This window comes from Phoenix dactylifera, unplaced genomic scaffold (assembly GCF_009389715.1).
Source record: "Phoenix dactylifera cultivar Barhee BC4 unplaced genomic scaffold, palm_55x_up_171113_PBpolish2nd_filt_p 000237F, whole genome shotgun sequence".
Classification (NCBI taxonomy): domain Eukaryota; kingdom Viridiplantae; phylum Streptophyta; class Magnoliopsida; order Arecales; family Arecaceae; genus Phoenix; species Phoenix dactylifera.
The window spans coordinates 63,337-84,669 of NW_024067736.1; the positions used below are offsets into that span (position 1 = coordinate 63,337).

At 38.6% G+C, this 21,333-nt stretch overlaps 2 protein-coding genes across 4 annotated transcripts; one reads left to right on the forward strand and one right to left on the reverse strand.

Moving 5' to 3' along the window:
- Positions 1-2,842: 2,842 nt before the first annotated feature.
- On the forward strand, positions 2,843-7,508 carry LOC120105221 (60S ribosomal protein L31). Its single transcript, XM_039117482.1, has 2 exons — positions 2,843-3,124; positions 7,015-7,508. Exons 1-2 carry the CDS (start codon positions 3,039-3,041, stop codon positions 7,292-7,294), a joined length of 366 nt encoding a protein of 121 aa, XP_038973410.1. The 5' UTR covers positions 2,843-3,038; the 3' UTR covers positions 7,295-7,508.
- A 769-nt stretch (positions 7,509-8,277) lies between these two features.
- Positions 8,278-19,879, reverse strand: LOC103711377. Of its 3 annotated transcripts, none has more exons than XM_039117481.1 (9): positions 19,614-19,879; positions 15,431-15,665; positions 14,495-15,333; positions 14,115-14,412; positions 11,971-12,180; positions 11,685-11,858; positions 10,376-10,546; positions 10,184-10,297; positions 8,278-9,042 (listed from the first exon to the last, which is right to left on the reverse strand). In XM_039117481.1, the coding sequence occupies exons 3-9, from the start codon at positions 15,295-15,297 to the stop codon at positions 8,707-8,709; spliced, it is 2,106 nt and encodes a 701-aa protein (XP_038973409.1). In that variant the 5' UTR covers positions 15,298-15,333; positions 15,431-15,665; positions 19,614-19,879; the 3' UTR covers positions 8,278-8,706. The 3 variants fall into 3 exon arrangements, with proteins under 3 accessions (XP_038973409.1, XP_008795714.2, XP_008795713.2); XM_008797492.4 differs by having other exon boundaries at positions 8,298-9,042; positions 15,411-15,665; positions 19,614-19,878; XM_008797491.4 differs by having other exon boundaries at positions 8,298-9,042; positions 15,411-15,673; positions 19,614-19,878.
- Positions 19,880-21,333: the final 1,454 nt, after the last annotated feature.

Sequence of the window (21,333 nt, forward strand, 5' to 3'; positions counted from 1 at the left end):
AGCTAAGGCTCGTTTTGTATTCGAGCTCGACTCAGGTTTGTCGTTCACGACTGGTCTGTTTAAGTGCTTTGGCGAGGGCTTGAGGCCTCTTCTAATTTTTAATTATATAACTTAAACTAAGCATCCAGATTATATCTTAAACTTATAATTAAAATGTATATACATTATATTGATATAATAAGTACGAAATAACTATATTATATATATGTAATAATAATTAAGATAACATATTTGAAACCTTCATTTCTGCTTGTCTACTAATAGAGCGGGCCGAATTTAAAACTAGGAGGACCTGGTTTGCAAACAATCCATTCATTTGGTACATGATTGGGGTTTTAATATCAGCATTACGTGACGCATCATTTCAAGTTTTCTAAGTTCTAATAGAAGTAGCAAGAGAAGTGTTAGATCTACGGAACTGTCTATATATCTTTTGCCACCTTCACAGTCACCTAGGGTTGGAAATAGGCTCAGACCAGCTCGAAGCCCATCGGACCTGGTCAGGCTTCGGAGTAGGTTTTAAAAAATTTAGATCAAGTTTGGGCTTAAATATAGAGCTCATTTATTTTTTTGGGCAGGCTAGGGTATGTCATTAATAAGGCCAAAAATGGGGCCCAAATCAATTTTTTTTTTATGTTGTTATTAGAGAGAATGATGAGGAAGTACATGATAAATTAAAATGAGTTTAGCTGAGAATAATATATCATGTATTATTTATTTGTATTATCGGAGAAAACCTAATTTTTAACTAGCTTATTTACTTGTGAAGCAATATTATAAAATATTAAACTTCAATCAGATTTGGGTCGGACCTTTTTTTGGCCCAAATGGATAATTTTGAACAACCTATTCGGGTTCGGGCCGAGCTTGGGTCAAGCTGGGGCTCAATTATTTAAAAATTCTCGAGCCTAAGCCCAACCCGAAGCTCAAAAAAAAAATGGACTGGGTTCGGATAGGGGCATGGCCCTGCCCGCACCCCCTTCCAACCCTACCTGCCATGCATTTCGCAAACTAGCTGTCATCCTAGCTAATCAAACATCTCTCCCTTTCCTTCACTATTCTCCCTCCCCTTGCCCTGCCTCCTATCTCTTTTGTGATATTGGAAAGGAGATTTGGAAGAGAATGAGTTGCGAACCATCTAGTTGACTCATGAAATCCCCCTTTCCAGCGAATCGGGTAGGCTAGAAGAGATGGTAGGTCAGCAGTTTCATTTAGTAGTGGATAGAAAGGCGGGCTAGCTGGCAGCATTGAATCATGGGCTCTCGGCCCCTCCTTTTCCATGAAATAGGTTTCTACTATGCTTAAAACCATTGCTCTCTAGTCACCATGCAACCTATTGGCTTGTCATCTTTCACTAATTTCCTTCCGTTTGACAACCTAACCTCTATTGCTAGCACTAGGTAGGAACATAAACCCAACCTAACTCATTTCTATTATATAACTAATCCAGATACAATGGCGCATCTGGGTTCTAAAATCAATATGTTTAGATGAGGATTTTTGTTAAATAGATTAAAATTCCGATCTTCGAGACCAATTTAATTATAAGTGAGCAAAAGTTTAACTCCGAAACTAATAACTCCTTAGAAATTGAACAAAGCTTAAAAATCAATTTCTAGGCCCCTAGGGTACTACCATATTGTTAGAAATTAGGTAGGTGATGGGTAAATCGATGATGAGTCAGAATAGTTAGAACTTGTATTGCATGTTTGCAAGAACATGTATAGATATGTATTTAGTTTCATATTGGTTGTGCTAGGACCAAAAAAAAAGGAATAACAAATTTTTGTTTGCTTTTTGTTAAGGTCTCAATTTGTCGTAAAGTAACTTTTTGACTAGTTTGTAAGAACATCATCTAAAAAATTAGGCAAAAATGATTACCTGTACAAGTACTTAAAATCTTGGCGCCACATAATATGGATTCTCATATATTATGATATGCTATTTCTTCAAACCAAATATACTACTACTTCAAACTGAAGGTGATCTTGCATATCCAATCTCAATGCACTATCTCACATTTAAACCTATTATATAGTTTCAAGAAAAACATCTGACCTAAACATGTGATCATTTCAATCGGTTATAGCCCAACCCATAATTGGTGCAAACTTTAGTTGTGCCACTCATAATGCTCAAATCTAATCACCAACATGTGTAAGTTTTTTTTTTGGTAACATGAATACAAACAGCTAAGCTTGTAACCAAATAAAAAAAAAAAAAAGACGAGATAACAAGTGCAGCTCTAAGGGGGCGAGAATAGCACATTCCTCTTACATCAGCTTCCTGCAGCAAAGCCAACTCTGGATGAATATAAGATCCATCAGAAATTTCAAATGTTCTTCCTACACCAGCTAACCAATCCGCAGCAGCATTATATACAGTGAAGTTCTGAAGTGATGATGTTCACAGGAAGATTTCCTTAAGCAAAGGAATTACTGAGGTAGCATGGGATCTCTTCTTTAACCATTGAATTATGGTCAGAAAATCTCCTCCAAGAATAAAGCAAGAATATCTAAATTTGGAAATTACTAACACTATAGCTTCCTAAGCTGCATGTAGTTCAGTGCAAAAAATAGAGCTCAAGAAAACATAGCAGGCATCAACATATAGCATTTTACCAAATTGATTATGGTCTAAAAAATTTGCCAGTACGGTAGATTAGATGGCGTTCTTTGCGGCTTACCATTCTAAAAGTTTTATTTGAGCAGCTCATGGATCGGTGCCAGATTCGCTATATAGTATTTTGCTTTTTAATTTTAAAACCTGCTGCGTTTTGGGACAAATAGCGTCACTCTTTTTTTTAGCCGGGCCTGCAATCTCGTACAGGGAAAGTCAACCGATCTTTCTTGCTATCTCACGTGCACCTCAGTTGCCTGAAGGGAAGGCAGGCACGTGAGGGTGGTTTCGTCATTTACTCTAATGCCAGGCCTTTTATGAAGATACGCGAGTATATCATCTTCGCTCTCGCGGTTTAGGGTTTCTTCTTCAGCCGCGGGTCTCTCAGCTTAGGGTTTAAGAGAGCCGCCGCGACGACAATGGTGGAGAAGGCGAGCAAGGGGCGGAAGGAGGAGGTTGTCACGAGGGAGTACACCGTCAACCTCCACAAACGCCTCCATGGATGGTATTTTCCTCCCCTCCTTCCCCAAACTTTTTTATTCCATTAGGAAACATTTAAATCGGGGATGTATTCATCTCAATAAGACTTTTCTCATAGTTCCCCATCTGTTTTCTTGGATTTCTCTCGATTTCTCTCTCTCTCTCTCTCTCTTAATCTTATCTTCGTGATCTGCCCTCTGTTAGTGTTACTTCATTCATTTGGTGGGAAGATTAACACCAGCTCTCATGCTCGTTGGTTATGCATCTTTCTGTTTAGTTAAATTTGATGGCTACGAATGCATTGTGAGTCCTTTCTTGGATTAAAACTGAACGCATGGCTGCATTGCCTTTGTTTATTATCGCTTGTGATGTCATTTTTGAAAGGGATCTGGAAGATTTGTGAGGATGAAAGGGGGACGGGATTAGAAGTGTATGGGGCGGGACTGATTATACTCGAGATTAGACGGATGGAGGACTTTAAAATTTTAACGCTAAAAGAACGGAGATTTTCTTTAAGTTTCATCTTCAAGCCAGCACATGATGAATCTATAAGAGGAGATGAATTGATGCGATACATGGTTAACCGATGCAGTTTTTGTAAGGAATAAAGATTTTACTTGTTTGTTTAGTTATGCCCCATTTTAATTTTTGGACTGTGGATGCTTGAATAAATGGACAAAACCTCCATGGCAACATCCAGGGTGGTGCATGCGGACGCCTGCACACACGATTACCTTGGATACTGTGATGACAGTGTACATCCATTTAGTCAAACATTGGTCTGTCATCCTTATACACGATATGTCAAAAGAATTCTTCTTTTGTGTGATATGCCTTCTTGGTTTCTATTTGTCTATAAAATGTTGTCTAAGAAAAGATAATTACTAGAGGTCTATATGTGACAAAAAGTGTGTTTCATGGGCCCTATAAATGCAATCTTAACTAGTTGTAAGCTGCATTGAAAAACCATGCACAATGACATGCATGCAGTGCTAGCAATACATTGGTAGTTTTTTGTTTGCTTTCTCTACCATGTGTTAGAACACACCTGTTTGATCCTGTGGAATTGAACATGTACTATTCCCATCTTTTATCAGTATACCTACTTATTGTTAAAAGATGCCAGGGAAACACAGTTTTCAAAATTGTATGTGCATTTATCGCTTCAGATAAATAATAAATCAAGTTTGAAAGGTCAAAATCATCCATTACTTGATTGCAACCTGTCACACACATTGCATGTGCCAAACTCTAGTAATTTATGGTAGGATATAGCTGCATTTTTGTTAGAGTATTAACAAATATATACCATTGATTTGTTCTACATCATCAGCAGCAGCTAATTTTCTCACATATTGGTAGTTTGAAATTAAGGTGGCAGATTCATGCTTCTTTATGATAGCCAAGACACCCAGTTGTGGGTAATGGGAATTTAATAACTCATCATGGTTGGATACTCATAAAGTTTGGGCACATTTGTAGTTCGTTAGGTATTTGTACTGACAGTATTTTAGGTCATAGGTATGCATCAAGCATCTTTTTCACATTTCCCACCTGTGATTGTTAAATCATAAAACAAATATAAGAACTAACTCTAGTTGGTCATTCTGGAACTTAGAAGTGTAGGTCACATCATATGCTTAGTATTATTTCTGATAATAGTTAACTGGATTCTGTGGATCAACAGATGAGTGACTTGTTGGTTACTTTCATGCCAACTCTATATTGTCACGGTGACTGGTTGGCATTTCTTTGTTCATGACATTAAGTAGCATTTTAGAAGGCATGATGATGTATGATGAATTCTTTTTCATACTCTTGAAATTTTAAGCTCTACTTTTCTAATGGTTAAGCATGATGCACATGAGTTTGTCTAATGAGCCACATAATCTAGATTAAATATTGTTCTATGTTTATTTTATTGTTGAATGCAGAACACTTTCTAATCTCTCAGTCTTACATCATTACATTTCTTGAGTATGTTGACAAACTTGAATAGGAAGGAGGTTTACTAGTGCTCGAGAAAGCTGCATCAGTATTTCAAAAATATTTGCAAAAATAACCCAAGTGTTAGAATTCTAATATGCATAAAGTAAAAAATTTACAAGAATAACAAGTTAGAAAATAGTTAGATGCTCTCTTTGAAATCTTAAAATTCTTGTGGAATAAACAATTTTTCATTTGTTAAAAATATATCTTAACTCGAGTTTTTTGGTTTTGCGATTTTTCACAAAATGCAAGCAATACAAGGTTTTGGGTAGCTTGAATCAATTTTAAGTTTGGCTTTGGATCCTCTCCAGTTCAGACATGGACTAGGGAAGTCTAATCTCCCAATCAGGGCTGCAAAATATCTATGCTTGGTTGGGATTAGGGGCAGCAAAATATGATCCGACCTGCCAACCCGACCCGTATTCGACCCGCCATAAACAGGTTTGGATTTGGCCTAAACAGGTTCGGATCGTAAACAGGTTGACCCGTTTAACATGTTTATTAATTGGGTCGGATACATATTTTAGATGTCCGATCTGTTTAACCCGTATAACTTGTTTAACTGTTGGGCTGATAGATAAGGGCCAGAAGACAAGGCCCATGGCCGGCCCAACTCCCAACTGCATGCCCGCATCACACTCCACCTTGGCCTGATTTCACTTTGGGGGCACGACTCACAAGTGACTGGTCCTTAGGGCTTCAATGTCCCTCTCTCGGTCTCCCCTCTCCTCTCCAGCTCTCCTCCGGATTCTTCGCCTGGCGCCGCCCGAGCTCTCTTCCCTCAGTGCGACTTCGAGCACTGGCTCATCGTCATGGACCCCCCCCCCCCCCCCCCGATCCCAGTCTCACCCGGGATGAGATCATCGACGGCTACATCAAGAGATTCAAGCGAGTGGAGAGAAGAAGAGATGGGAAAGAAGGCCATGGCTCCGGCGGCGGTGGCGGCCAACCTTGTTCTCGAATCACTTCCTTGCCGAACCCAATCTTTCCATCTCTGCTGTCGTCGATCTCGGCCTCACCCTCTCCGCTGAGATCCAAGGATCGCCGCCTCCGACCTCGTCGCCGCTGACTTTAGAGGCGCCCTCTTAATCGGTATGCCCCACTCCCTCTATCCTCCCCCCACCCACAAACCCCATCACAAACCCTCCTCCAGCGTTGCCACCACCAATCCATTCCCCTCAAGCCTTAAGCCTTAAGCCCAGCCTGATCTATCGAAGCAGGCACCTCTCTCTCTCCGTCGAACCCTCCCATCTCTCTCTCTCTCTCTCTTCGTCGAACCCTCCAACCTCTCCATATCTCCTCTTGCCGAAAGAAACCCCAAGGTCCCCAACCCCCCACCTCTTTGTCTCTCTCTCTCTCCGTCGAACCCCCAGTGCCCCTCTCTCTCTTCTTGCTGGAAGGAAATCCAATACCCCACCCTCCCATCTCTCTCTCTCTCTCTCCATTTGGTGAAACGGGTCAGAAAAGCAAACCCGACCTGTTTATTAAACAAGTTAAACGGGTCGGATCGGGTCGGGTCGGATTACCAGTTTAATAAACAGGTCGGATTCAGGTTGTAATTTCTAACTTGTTTAATAAACAAGTCGGATTCAGGTTTATACTTTTCTGACCCGTTTAACATCTGATCCAATCCGTTTATGTCCGACCCGACCCGATTGCCACCCCTAGTTCGGATTCATGTGGTATACATGGGGCAGCATGCCTCATAATACCACTCAAGTTGGTTTTTCATGAACCTTTTTTTTCCTCTTATAGTATTGACTCTTTATCTGAGCAGTTGAGTCTGAATTTTGTTAATAATCTTTCCTGTAGTCAAGTGCATGACCAGACTTCACACGACATTTTTAGTTGTTTATTGTTGTATTTGCATTTGTTATCATTCCACAAGTGTTACCCACATCTGCCTGCTTTGTGATTTGTGAACAGCACCTTCAAGAAGATGGCTCCCAAGGCCATTAAGGAGATCAGAAAGTTTGCACAGAAGGCAATGGGCACAACAGATGTGAGGGTTGATGTGAAGCTCAACAAGCATATCTGGAGCAGAGGGATCCGAAGTGTTCCTAGACGGGTTCGCGTGAGGATTGCCCGCAAAAGGAACGAGGAGGAGGATGCAAAAGAAGAGCTCTACTCTTTGGTGACTGTTGCCGAGGTTCCCCCAGAGGGGTTAAAAGGATTAGGAACTAAGATTGTTGAGGAAGCAGACTGAATTCTTGGCAAGTGTATGCCCTCTTTTGAGGTTATTAAGATTATTCAGATTTGTAGGGAGTTTTGGATGCAATTTGAGTGTTGAACAATGAGAATCTCCGTTGCTGACTCTAAGAAATATTTAAGAATTTTCTTGCTCAGTCTCATTTTATCAAACCATGTACTGTTTACAAGTTCTGAATAGTAATCTGTTGGCAGTTGCTTGTTTGGGTGTAGTCTGCATTTATTCAATTATTCACTTCAAAATTGCATGTTTGGACTTTTTAATTACCTCAATTAGCTTACTGGATCAAGATTGAGAAATGGGCCAAAGCAGCAGACGCCCGTCATTCTTTGTTTGGTAGTGAAGCTTCCAATTCAGATAGGTGGCCGCCAGCTGATCTTTCTGATTCAATGTGTTTTTGTGACCATATGGTGATTGGGCGCATCTTGGCCTCATAATCCCTTTAAATCGACTTGCAGAACGCCTTTGCTAGAAAATGGGAACTTCTGAAAAATTGGCGATATTATTGCCAGACAAGCATCATCCTGTGTCAATCCATGCATAGGGATGGAGACCCAAGTTGATTCGCATCCAAATGGGCAGCATTTGTGCAAAGAAATAGGTGACTCATAGCCCTCGTTTTAACTTCAAATGAGGTTGAAATGATTTCAGACCGAACTTGTTTCGGAATGGTATGGAATCGCAAGCACTGCAGGATACCGGTCCGGACTTCCCTGCTGAAGCTTGAAACCAGTCTTGAGTGCAGCCTAACCCAAATTGCCAGCATTGAATTAAATGTGTGACTAGGGACGCAAGAGCTCTCATGTCTCGTTCCAAGAGGGAGGGAGCTTGGGAGCCAGATGAGGTTGATCCCAAAATACCTCTTTTAGCATGAAGGCGGCACCGCTTTGACAATTGGGAGCAACTACCTCGAGCAATTACAGAATGATAAAGTGAGGTGTGTGAAGATACAGGAAGAACTAATCATCAAAACTACTTAATGAAAGAATGCAGAATTCAGTTGGTCCTAGAATTGGCCTGCTTTGATTTCAGCACAGTGTCCTTACAAAGGTAAAATAGAATTTATTTCCCACTCCCAACCAAAAACATTGAAATACAGCTTCAAGTCCTGTAAGTACAATGGGCTATACAAAAAAACAAGCATGCTCAGTAAACAATCTGACTGTCATCTGTATGTGTTATTCTTGCTTACAGGAACACATGCAAATGCTAGGGATATACAAAACATCTAAGCAACGAAGTATCATCTGTCCTTATTGTTTGCCACCTTAACAGATGGAGAGATTAAGATCGTCCTTATTCAATAGTTTGATGCCATTGATATATTGTGTTTTGGTGTCTCAGTTCTCCTCTTTGTCGTTGCTAATGCCCTCTTTTTACAAAAATGGAGATGCATGGAAGGCCTATGATCACATGCCCGCAGACCACACCTCTCTGAGGAGTCTGTACCTTGCATTGGCATGTTTACTTTCTTTCTGGTTTACATCTCTGAGAATTGGGGACACGGGGGGAGTTTTGTCAATGATGGATGTGAGGGGGGAATCTAAGTCATCCAGATCCTCATCGCTGGTGTATCCCTTTCTCTGGACCATTGATGCCCTCTGATCCAACTCGGCTTTCCCACCAGCTTCACCCACCTTCTCTACAACATCAGCTGGTGAAGGGGGTGAATAGACAACAGGAGCAGCTTTACATGGGAAGCTGCTGATCAAGTCCTTATCAGTTGGCTGACGTTCCAACAAGCTCTGCAAGAGACACAAATGGCGGTCATGAAGCATTTAAACTAAAGAATTCCTTCCACTTTGGTCGCAAGTTTAGCAGTGACATGGAGTGTAGACCCCCTCCAAGGTAACAACTATGTTGCCATCATGGTGATGAGTATGCTCTTTTCACTAATCAATTTGGCTAGATATTGTTTAGTGGAGATGAAGAAGCTACTTGATAAATTATACTGCAAAATTACCTCCTCTTATGCATGTCTTTTGTCTAAAAAGGCACAGGCAGAAAGTGAGGTGAAGTAACTAAACCGAGCCAGGTACTGAACCATGACTCCTAGTAACTAAAATGCACCTGCTGGATCAGATACATATGATGAAGGCTCTGGAAAGAGTCCCCATGGATTCAAGAGAGTAGAATTTGGAAATGGAAGATTTGATTCAGCAAACAGAACAAATCTTCAGCAAACAGAAAAGGAAATGCAAGAATGAGTGCTAGATCAAGTCCAAGAACATTTTGTGTTTTGAGTTGAGTAAGCCCAGGAAGAATGGATGAATTTCTCTGATTTCTTCAACCAGTCTGCAGTGGCAAGCAAATATGGTGCCTGGCCACCTAAAAGAGTCAAAAGCTCTCAGTAATTCTATGCAAACTAAATTATCTGCCAGAACAATACAGGTATAAAAAAAATCATAGCGGAAAGCAGGTGAGATAGGTCAAATGTTCCTGGCATATGTTATGCTTCATCATATTTACAGCTATGGTCATTGCAAATGAGATGAGACGGTTCAGAAGGATGAAGATAAACATATTCGCAACATCAGATTTGAGGAATCAACTGATAGCTGTCTTTCCACAGGTACCGAGAAGAAGTTATCACAGTGCAAGGTGTCAGATATAGAAGTTCACCATATATAGTGGACCAGAAACTGGAGAGGTTTATTACCATTGTTTGTCATCCGCAAGCAGGTTTCCTGCAAGATCTGAGTTCCAATATGCATTTCCTAGGTGGTTTTCTTTTTAGTAGTGAGTGTACTTAACAAAACACAAAAGTAGAATTGATGTTAAGTAACGACATAGAAAGTTAAAAACATAAAATCATAATTGCATCACTGTGATATGATAAAAGTTAGTCATTAGCTGGAGAGGACATTTAGTGCCCAGGAACCATACCTCAGAATTCAGTTCCTCCAGGAGAATACCTGGGACAGGATCTGGACAGAACTCATCAGGTGTGAAGTTGCATAGTATCCGTGTAATTAAGGGCAGACCGATTGAAGGACAGAACTTTAATGAACAAGAGAAATTAGAAGAGGATATTGAAAAGGTGAAAACTTCGAAATTGATTTATGTCAAAAAGCTAACCTCTTTTCTGATGCTCCTTTCAAGAAGCATGTCCTTGGGGAGCATTAAAAGGTTACTCAACTCATTAAGTAGGCGAATAGATTTCAATTCAGGACTCCCTTCCCTTCTGTCATCATCCTCATCAGCATATATACCAAAAAGATCTGTCAACCATCTGGACCAACTCCCAATCTGCAGAGGAGCATTTCAGCTAGTTATACATCTTTAAACTGTCCATGGCAACAGCAAAAGAAATTTACTGTCCTGAGATTCATATGAAGACATTTGTACACCCATATGTGAAAGCTGCAGTTTACCCACTCAAGTTTATGGTTGACTTGTTTAAAAAGGGATCAAAAAACTAAAGTGGTGTCTAGGTAGGTTGATTCAACACCAAAAATAAAAAGTAAAACATAAACTTGCCAAGAAGAATATGGGAGGGTTTAAACTTTAAAGAATCATGGTTAGAATCCATATATGATATTTCATGGGAATACTTTTGACTGAAATGAGCACCAACGGAACAGATAGAAGCATGGTTGCCATAGTGGTTTGTTTGGAAACTAGTCAATTCAGGGAATCCAAAATAAAATTGTGCCTGGGATGCAAGAATTCAAAGGAAATATCAAGCCATAGAAGTGATTTGAGTCCAAGGATATCATGAAATGGGTTACATGGATATCTCATTTCATGGTCAAGGACCTCATAAAATCGAACTCAGATGGATCAAGAGTGCATGGAGAACCAGACACTGGAAAACCATTGTTGGTAGTAGACCGCAGTCAAAGGCAACCATAAGAAACTACCGTCCATATGAAGAGGATTGGAAGTTGCAAAATTAAAAAGCATAAGAAACTCCGGGAAGAGTCTAATCAGCAGTTACTGTGCACTGGATTAATTCCTACAAGGATTTTCCTTTTACCAAGTTAAAGAACAATACCAGGGAACTTTGGGCTAGGGTCACCTATATATTCCAAAAAGCAAGCAGCTCAGCCAACTGGCTCACTTAGCAAAATTTCTACACATCTATTTGGGGCCATATTTGTAAAACGACCAGTGGACTGAATGCATAGGGACATGGCTCTGCTCTAAGGCCTGCTACAAGAATGTCAAATTAACTTCTGATTTATATCAAGAAAAAAGTTCTCACCACTGCTGGGTTTTTGAACAAAGAAAATGCATCATGAATATTTGTTCCTCATTTTCATGTCATATCTAATATTCTGTTTCTAAGCATAGCATCAAACAAACATATTCCTACTTGATAAAACAAGATGCAGTGCAAGTATTATTTGTGAATGCATGAAAGGAATCTGATTAAGATGCATACAAAATTTTTGAGTTGTGCACCAGATCCAAAGCTCAAATCCCCAGCTGGAATTGGGAGAACTTTTGGATCAACAATTGGGTCTGATACAGGATCCGTTGGTATTTCATTGGCTGATTCACGCAAAATGGCATTAAACATGGCAACATCTAATCTGGATGCACATTGTTCCATCACCTAATCAAAATGAAAGAAACCATAATTAACCTTCCAAAACAATCAAACATATAATATACCAAACATGAGTGATGAAGCGAAGAAGCAAAGGTTGCAGTTGGTCGGTTCCTACCATTCTTGCCAATACAGGTAAACAGCCACACTCATGCCCCCCAGCACGAACTGGACAGAGTCTGGTAAAAGCATCATGAAAAGCACTCTTCCACAGGTTAATAGAAAAACTGCCTTGCTGTTGATCACCCAGAGCTGGACCCAACAATCTTCCATATCCTTTAGTAGTGTACATCTCTTCAGTTGGAGATTGCATGTGTGGAGTCAATATCTGGAACATGATAACAAAAGATTTTTGCTAAGGCAAAGTTGAAAGAAAGTCTCAGACCTCAATCCAAATGGGCAGGAAATTTCAAATGATGTTCAAAAAAAAAAAAAATCTCAAGCAGGCAACAATATCAAAATTACTTTTGGTAATTTTCTTGACTAATGTTTGAAATCATAGAACAACTACATCAGGTTGTACATTTATAGCATAATTAAATAGACGATCACAAAATATTGCAATGTCGTCAAAAATTATGTAAGCTTCAATGCGAAAAAAGCATATTACATATGCTACTAATAAAAATGGAAAGCTACACCTAGATAGCCATTAATGTACATGCATGCATGTAATGTGTGCTCTATTTTTGTTAATAAAAGAAAACAGCAAGATGGCCACCAACCTATGTGTCTTATACTACAACTGGGCATTTATATTTTTTTCCCTTTCACATTCCAGTTCTCCAAAGACTAGATGTTTCATGCTACTAAAGTTTTTGAAGACAGGATGAAAAGCAGAAACAACCATGAAGGTCTTTAACAGAATCCAACATTACCAAATTACGTTGCATATCCTACACAGATTTTGCAAAAAGCTTGAAAACTAGACATGTATATTGTCCTTACTCCTTACATTTCCTGAAGAAGACATAACTAGTTAAGGAGATTCTTCTTCTTTTGAGTTTGAATCAAGGTAAATAAACTGCCATATGAGGCCAGCCAAAAGAATATTGAAGCCTTGAATCTTATGTAATACATGATCAACAGCTGAAGCAACTTTAGGAGGGTTGCATGAAGCAAACTTCTTTCCATGTTTATATTGCCTCAAGGAAGAAGTTCCCACAACTCACAGCTTTTCAGAATTATCTTCCTGCCTGACAGCCTCCACGGACACCCTATCTAACACTTCACAAACTACCCTTCAATTATCCAAGAATCTTTCCATACGCATGATATTCTTCTGATGCATAATTTCCAATAAACCCAAACCCTAATGATATCTCCTTCCTCATTAATTTAATATGAGTTCCATCTACCACTCTTGCAACAAGTGGCATATCACATTAACTACCATCAAGAAGTCTATTGTCAACCAACACGCATGAACTTTTCTTTTAACCCCAGTTTATGACATATTTCTCTTACATCAAAAGTCCGGATCCCATATATCTCACTCTAACGTCCTAAGAATTCATGCACCACATAAGTAACCCGCCAAACTGCAGTAAGTTCCATACTTACACCTTACAATCAGCAAGACTAGCTGTCATCCATCATTACATAAAATCAAGTATTCTCAAGTCTATTACAATTCTAAGATGCTAGTTACATGCCAATTAAAAACAATGACTAGATACATAAATCCAAACAGAATAATATCGATGTAATGATTTCAAGGCTCCACTCGATGCAAATCCAGTAAACCTTGCTCTTTGCTCTACCTAACACACATTTCATGATTTTGTAGCGCTTGCCATAGACATGTTTATAGGTGCCGATCTTCCAGAAGAGAAACCATTCTGTTGGATATGTTTTCTAATAAGAGTGGCAAATGAGTTCCTCTGGTGCTACATCTCATAACAGTAACATGTAATCACCAAATCTCTGTTATTTATTTGAAACAGGAAATTACAACCTTAAAAATGGAAAAATGACTGTTGGATGCTTTTTCTGGATGGAATTGTATGAGAAAATTGCTCTGATGGATGCCTAATCATTTAATATTAATTGATCATCCCTTTTTTTTGGGCATTGTATATAAATGTCTCCATGTGCTAGAGAACCACTTGCCTTATATAAGTTGACTACTACTTACCTATATATTCTCTGTATAATTTACATAGTACACGAATCATGCAGAGTATCTGGCAGCTAATGCTACAAATGCTCCAAGAAATATGCTAATGTCACAAAAAAATTATATATAATTTGCAATTTTACCTGCCACCATACTGATTCTATGATTCGGGCAAAGATCCAAGATTCGATCTTTTCCAGCGCAGCTGTAAATGTACTTGTCTCTTGCCAGTCATCTATCTGCTGCATAAAACCAAAAACTTTTGCTTGTCTGTTTCCAGCATTGTTCCTCCATTTTAGTGGGGTCAATTTCCCTTCAGTTTTCTTTGCACCACCAATTGACTCAAAAGCTCTCATGGTTGGATTTAAGAGGGACATATTGCCAAATGTTTGAGAAATTATCTCTCTCAGGACAACTGTGTTTGATAGCCAGAAAGTCAACCTTAAATAAAACCAAATGGTTGTTAGTCTAGAAACAAGAAAATATATTAATATCCTTAGCTAAAAAGTAATAGCTTATTTACCTTGGAACATCATTACCACATGATTTAGCAATCAATGCAAGGCCTGACACTGTGTTTTTTGCAACAGTGGCCCTCTTGTCCCGAGACCAGTGCTTGCAAGCATGAATATATAGCCTTGAAAGACGCCGGGCAGGTGTGTGGACCTTATGAGCTGAACTTCCATGTTCTGGTACCATGGAATAGAGAGAAATCTCAAGAGCAGCTACTTCTCTGAGCTCCTCCTCGAGTTTCTTCATTCTTTGTTCCATCTCATTGATTTTTTTATTTGTACTGGCTCTGTCATCATCTGGATTATTCTCTTCTGCATCAACTGTTTCTTCATCTGTTTCAACACTCTGATCACAATTTGGAGCCTCATCCAAGATATCTATCTCTTTAACCTCTTCAATGGTCTTACCATTAGTTCCTTCAGATAACTCTGATGAAGGTCTAGAAGGGATCTTCACATTCTCTGGTTTCTTATTATTGATGGTCTTAGGTGTTGAAGCAGCTTCATTTGGTTTTTGAGATTTCCTTTGACTGTTATTTGACATTTTAAATTGCAGTTTTTTGGATTCTGGATGATTGGTAACAACTCTTGATGCATGAGGACGATTTTCTGCTGATTCCTTTTTTGTGAGTCTTTTGGGAACCCTTGAAACTCTTTTTACCTTGTTATCTCCATTACTCTGAGCCTCCCCTTGAGATGAAAGAGAATCACTTGCAGGCTCATAATTTGATTTTCCTTCCTTTCCCTGTTTGACTTCTTTTTCCACATCACTCGAACGGTAATCTCTTTCCTCTCCATTTTCTTTGGCACCCATTTCACAGGGACTTGAATTAATTAGAACACTTCAGACCTGCGCATGTCAATGGCATGATCTCTAACCATATCTTTAGATAGTTAAGAAACAGAACCTGCATTTAAAGTACTTACTGTAGTACTTGGAATATGACCTTGTGTCTGAGGCTTTAAGCCTAAATTTTCAATGTGAGCTTCAAATTATTGTCTCCTTATTAATTGAATGTCGGGAGCCTACTTAAGCTTTCACATGTCAAACTTGAGTGTAATCAAAGGAACAGTAGATTGCCTGATAAAGGCATTTCACGCTTGTGTACTATGAGTTGCTTTTCATGCACCTTCTGCAACCTGAAATGAACATTGGGTGATCCTTGAGCATTCCCAGTGAGCCTGAAATACCTGCAAATGCAAGGTAAATCAAACATTTCCAGCAGCTATTCCAAAGTAAAAGACAAACTAATAATCGGTAATCATGAAATTACATGATATGGTTCTTAAGTTGCAAGAATAAAACAATATAAGCACTGAAACTTCAAACAAGATGAACTCGCAAAATATAATAGTGCACACCCTTTGACAAGACAACATGAGACCCTAAGTAACAACGATACTACGATAATCGGCTGGTTGACATATCGTTTTTTTTTTTTGGATTCTTCACTTTGATTTTTTTGATTTTTATGTTAGGTTAAGTTAAGTATGAGCAATTAATAAAACAATATAGATGAAGAACATAAAATTTTCAAATTAAATCAAACATACATAAACACTCTCAAATACTAATTTGATGATGAGGTGGCACTGAAAGCCTCTGCACCTGTGGCACAAAGGCCAAGGACATCAGAAGCACCTGGAACCTCGGTTGAGTGACCATATGTGGAAGGACTTCCAGACTGTCGAACGACCGTCACCAGTACGAGCTAAAAACGTTCACCATATTGGTGAACGTTTATATGTAACCGTCCGTACGGCTACCGACCAGGTCGGCAGACCGCTAGGTTTAATAAAATAAGCAGTTTAGATGCCTCAATATTCCATGTAAAATTTAGATTGGAGTTCCCAAAAACCCAAGATGAAGACCTATAAACGGGGGGAGGGGGGTTTTAAAACTAGATCAATTCTTCATTGGACTTTTAAACATAATTGGAGTAATCTGAATAATATAAGATTTGATATAAAATACAAGAAGGAACAGCAGATAAGCACAAATGAATGCTCAGAGATTAAATAGGTCCTTGAATAAATTTCAGATTTTATGTTTCACCTACAATTTTCTACAGATATGAACCTATAAGGAACTTCACAAATGCAGAATGGTCCATAAACTTTGATTTTGCACCCCGGAAATGACAAAAGGTTGGTTCACCCAAAATTATTGGCTGAATTATAGCTGGCTAAAAATAATGTATCTATCAACATAAAATCATTGATAGAACCAAAAATTCAGTTAAAAGTAATTAATTATAAAAATCAGTAGAAATAATTTGTCAAATAATTAGCTGAGCATAAAGTGCAATGCACATGCCATTTTTTGATTTCCCAAAAACCTAGAGAACGGGAGGGCATAATATAATAGGAACAGAAAGCAATCTTTTATTTACAGCAACCACATGATGCCAGTTTGGCATTCTATATATAAAGAAAAGCTTCAGAACAAAGCTTAAAGTGATGAACTAGATTCTACCAGGTCGTTGAAAAATATAGACATCACATTGTTTATGCAGACCAAATCTGCCGTACTAGAACATACTTCTGGACCAGATAGTATGTCGGGCAATGTTTCAACTCAATGTTACATGTTTAATATTGGACTGGAAAAAAAAAAGCATATGGAGAACTAGGACTGATATCAAGTATTTCTATCTGTACTGCAATCCAATGAATTCATATAGTTTCCCCTTTCCACTGATCTTCTTTCTTTTATAATACATATTAGGTTGGGAAAACAAATCCTCTAGTCAAACCTTTTTAACTTCTCTCAACCATGTATGACAAAACCACAGTTAACTAGAATAGGCAGATAATTATCGGAACTCTATGTGATTATATAGTGCTTCTTTAAACAATTTGGCGCTCTATAGACTAAGAAGTTGATCCAGACTGATGAGATCTACAGCTTAATTCATGTTCACTTCTTTTGAAACTAGTGTTTGAAGTATCATCCTAGGGGAGCCGATTTAACCTGGTTTCTTGCAATACCTAAACAGCAAAGCATAAGGTCGGGAGGTGATAAAACTTGAATAAGGCTATGGGTAAACCCTGAGACATAATGTGAAAGCTTTAAGGATTTTCCTTTATACATAAATTATATCTATATGAAATATGGAATGTCGCAAAAATAAGCTGGACTTTGTTAATGTATAGAACTTTGGGGAGTAAGGATGTAAGACTACATTTGGAGGGAAATCCATGAAGCAGACGGAAATAGTGTCAACAGAGACTTCTGCAACAGTTTTAATGAATTGAGTTGGTTCTAAAGTAAATTTTGCAGTGATGGGAAACAAGTTTCTTCCTCATTTGTAGGACAAGCTATATCATTGCAACATTAACCTTCAACAGATAAGAGAAAACTGAACTTCTTTATGCATAAACATGCATAGTACTGGTATCTAACCTTACTACCATGAAGATCTAAATAGGCATAGGCTTTGGGGGATACAAAATCATAGATATCTTAGTAATTATGCAGATTAAAGAATTAATTTGATCCAGTACTTGAACAAGATCTAATAAAGAATAAGGAATAGTAACAGTTACTTACTCCACTGAAACATTTCGAAAAGAACAAACGATAACTAGAAGCCACAAAGCAAGGTAACCAGAACACTTATTATGCGGACTAAAAGCAAGCATCTATTCTAAAGCAGTTCTGGAATACTTGCAACCATCAGACTTAAATTTTTAGCTAGTTCAGATCCTAACGAGCAATTAAATGAATGGGTCCAAAAGTATATAAGCACCATGAGAGTCCTTAACCTATCCGATGTAGAACTATTATTCTTCAACACCCCCTCTTATGTGTAAAGCCTGAGGGATGGAACCCGGAACAAGAGGTGACACGTGGATTAGTAAATGGGAGTGTGGAGATTTTGGTAGGTAAGAAAGGTCAGTAGACTCTAATACCATGTTAAGATTCTATCTAAAAACCAGAGCAATTAGATGGATGGGCCCAAAAGTATACAAGAACCATAAGAGTCCTTAACCTATCTGATGTGGGAGTATTACTCCTCAACACAAATCTATAATACATAGGTCCAAAAAAGCAGAATCAAAAAAATCTTACCGAATGGTGACCCTATATTTTGTTTTCTTGTCATAGTACAATATCAAGAAACTTAGGTTCACTGATCGAAGTCCCACGTTTGTAACTCAAAATATAGTCATAGCATGTACAATATCAAGAAACTTAGGTTCACTGATCGGAGTCCCACGTTTGTAACTCAAAACATAGCCAACAGTTGTGCCTCTGGACTCGCTAGGAATAACAAATAGAAGCTCCCCTGAGGCCTTGGCTTCCAACCTGAAGCCAAATCTAGGTCAGATACAGATCAAAACAATCTTCCAAACAGAAGCATCGGCTACCATAACGACGTGAACAAAGGAGTAAAAAAGCGCCAACAGTTGTGACTCTGGACTTGCTAGAAATAACAAATAGAAACTCCCTGGGGCCTTGGCTTCCAACCTGACGCCAAATCTAGGTCACATACAGACCCAAACAATCTTCCAAACAGAAGCATCGGCTACCATAACGAGGAGAACAAAGAAGTAAAAAAGCCTCATGATCAGCTCTATCTAGTTGCATTATAACCAAAGAAATCAAAGTCCAAACTGCCAAAATAAACAGAAAATGAAATGCGATCCAGGAGATTAAAGCGTCGGATTATGGATCCGCTGAATGAAAAAAAATTCAGGCTCTCAAACTCAAGAAACGATCGGATTTCTCCACATGCTATTCAAAAACCGAATGCAAATCCATAGACCTCTTAAATCTACTCAAACACCAACAGAGAAACAAGAAGCAAGCCAAAATACATCAAAACTAGCAAAAGGCAGCTCCAATCCAATTCGAACTCAAACCTTTCTAGCCTCCACTTCAGCAAACTCAACTTCTCAACCAAATGAGGACACAAGAGAAATCAAATGGCACAAGATTTCAAGAAATGCTACTCGGAAGCGCCGTGATCGAGCTATCCAGATCTTCCAAGAATTTGAATAGATTAAAAAAAGGAAGAAAAAAATGATGATTCTTCTAAGAATCAAGAAAAGGTGGAGGCGGAGACAATCAGAAAGCTTGGGCAAAAGAGATGAAGCGAGAGAGAGAGAGAGAGAGTTACGCACCGGAAAGAGTTTTTTCTGTTCTCGTTTCCCCTTCTTAGCTTCCTCCACTGCCGAAGCTTCGGACGAAAGACTCCGCCCCCGACATTTAAATTAAAAATGCCGCAGAGGGAACTTCCCGGCGGACTTCGCACACTTCTATTGTACTATATTTTATCGCAGGGTCGAGATCCGAAATCTCCAGCTCTCTCTCTCTCGCGTTCTGCGTCGCTCTGAAGCTTATAGACGCGAGTGCATCCAGAACTGAGGGAGATGAGAGAGTGAGAGCGGGAGTGCGGGAGTTGTTTAGAGGGAAGCAGGTCCGGTCACCGCGAGGTAGACTTGCCCACCGAGGAAATAAAAAAATAAAAATAAATTACTCAATCATTAAATAATTCTTGAATTGCCCATCTCTCCTTCATTATTACACTCTATTCTTAGTTTTGTATACAAATATATATTATTAAAGTCCTATCTTTTTTTAAATTTTTTTGTCTAGTGCTCAATTTTTTTTTTGTTTGGTGGAACTGGTTCTCAATCTTTGAGGGTGGGTCTCATTGGAGCGAGTGGTTGCGAGAGCCGTCTGCAGGTGACCGGGGAAGGGTGTCGGTGGACGGAAAGCGAGAGGTAGTTGGCGGTAACTTTTAACAACGGAATGGCCTTTAGACACAAATGCCCTCGGATATTCATGAAACCACGGAAATGCCACGGCCTTTCCCCGGTTGGAATACGTCACATCGTACGGTGGGAAGGTTTTGAACACGTCTGGACCATCGAAAAAAATTGTACGAACCACTTTGACATGGACGTATGGGTGATGAAACAGTATTCAGTACTCCATTACGGGTATCAAATGATGTGGGTGAACCAGATTGGTCGGCAATAGAGACAAATATAAATATCTGGCTAATATCTATTATGTTTGCAATCATATTTATTCTTATATTACTATCTAATTTATTTTTTAAATATTCAATTATATTTATAATCATATTTAATTTTATATAATGCTCATAATATTTTTTAAAAAAATAAATAATTATATTAACATGTTACTTTCTCAATTTAGCTTTTATTGGATAGATTTTTTGATTTTATAATTACAAAATTTAACTATTTGATTTATATTTGTACTTTTCACTATATATTATGTATCCATGTTTATTTTAAATAAATATGGCATCCGATTAAATATGGGCATTCACATCCATATTATATTGATATCTGTTTCCTATTCAATCAATTTTCAGTCTTATTAAATCAAATTAACAATGGACAGGGGGAACCATGTCAAAATACTTCGTCTTCTCCTAGTTTGAGTCAATTATCATTCAACAGTACTTCTTTTGAAGTCGCTAATTAGCTTAATGGCACTTAGGACCGATCCCTGCTGTTACATTGGACTGATCAATAAAATAGAGAATCAATGGAAGAATCCACAGCAGTACTCTTGTTGTGTCTATCATATCTGTACATGAAAATTGTAATTCATAAGGGTCATTGGATCTCACTCCATACTCCTGTGCAGTGCAAAAGACTATTTTAATTTATGTATATCATAGTGAAGTCAATGTATCACAGTAGATTTGTTTTCTGGCATTCAAGTTGATGATGCTTGAATGCTGCATTTCTTCTAATTGACAGCCAACACATTGCAACTTGATAGAGGCTTGTGTCCATCTAAGAGTATATAGCAGGATCCATCTCTCTCTCTTTTCTTCTTTAGCTTTGTAATAGTGTCTGA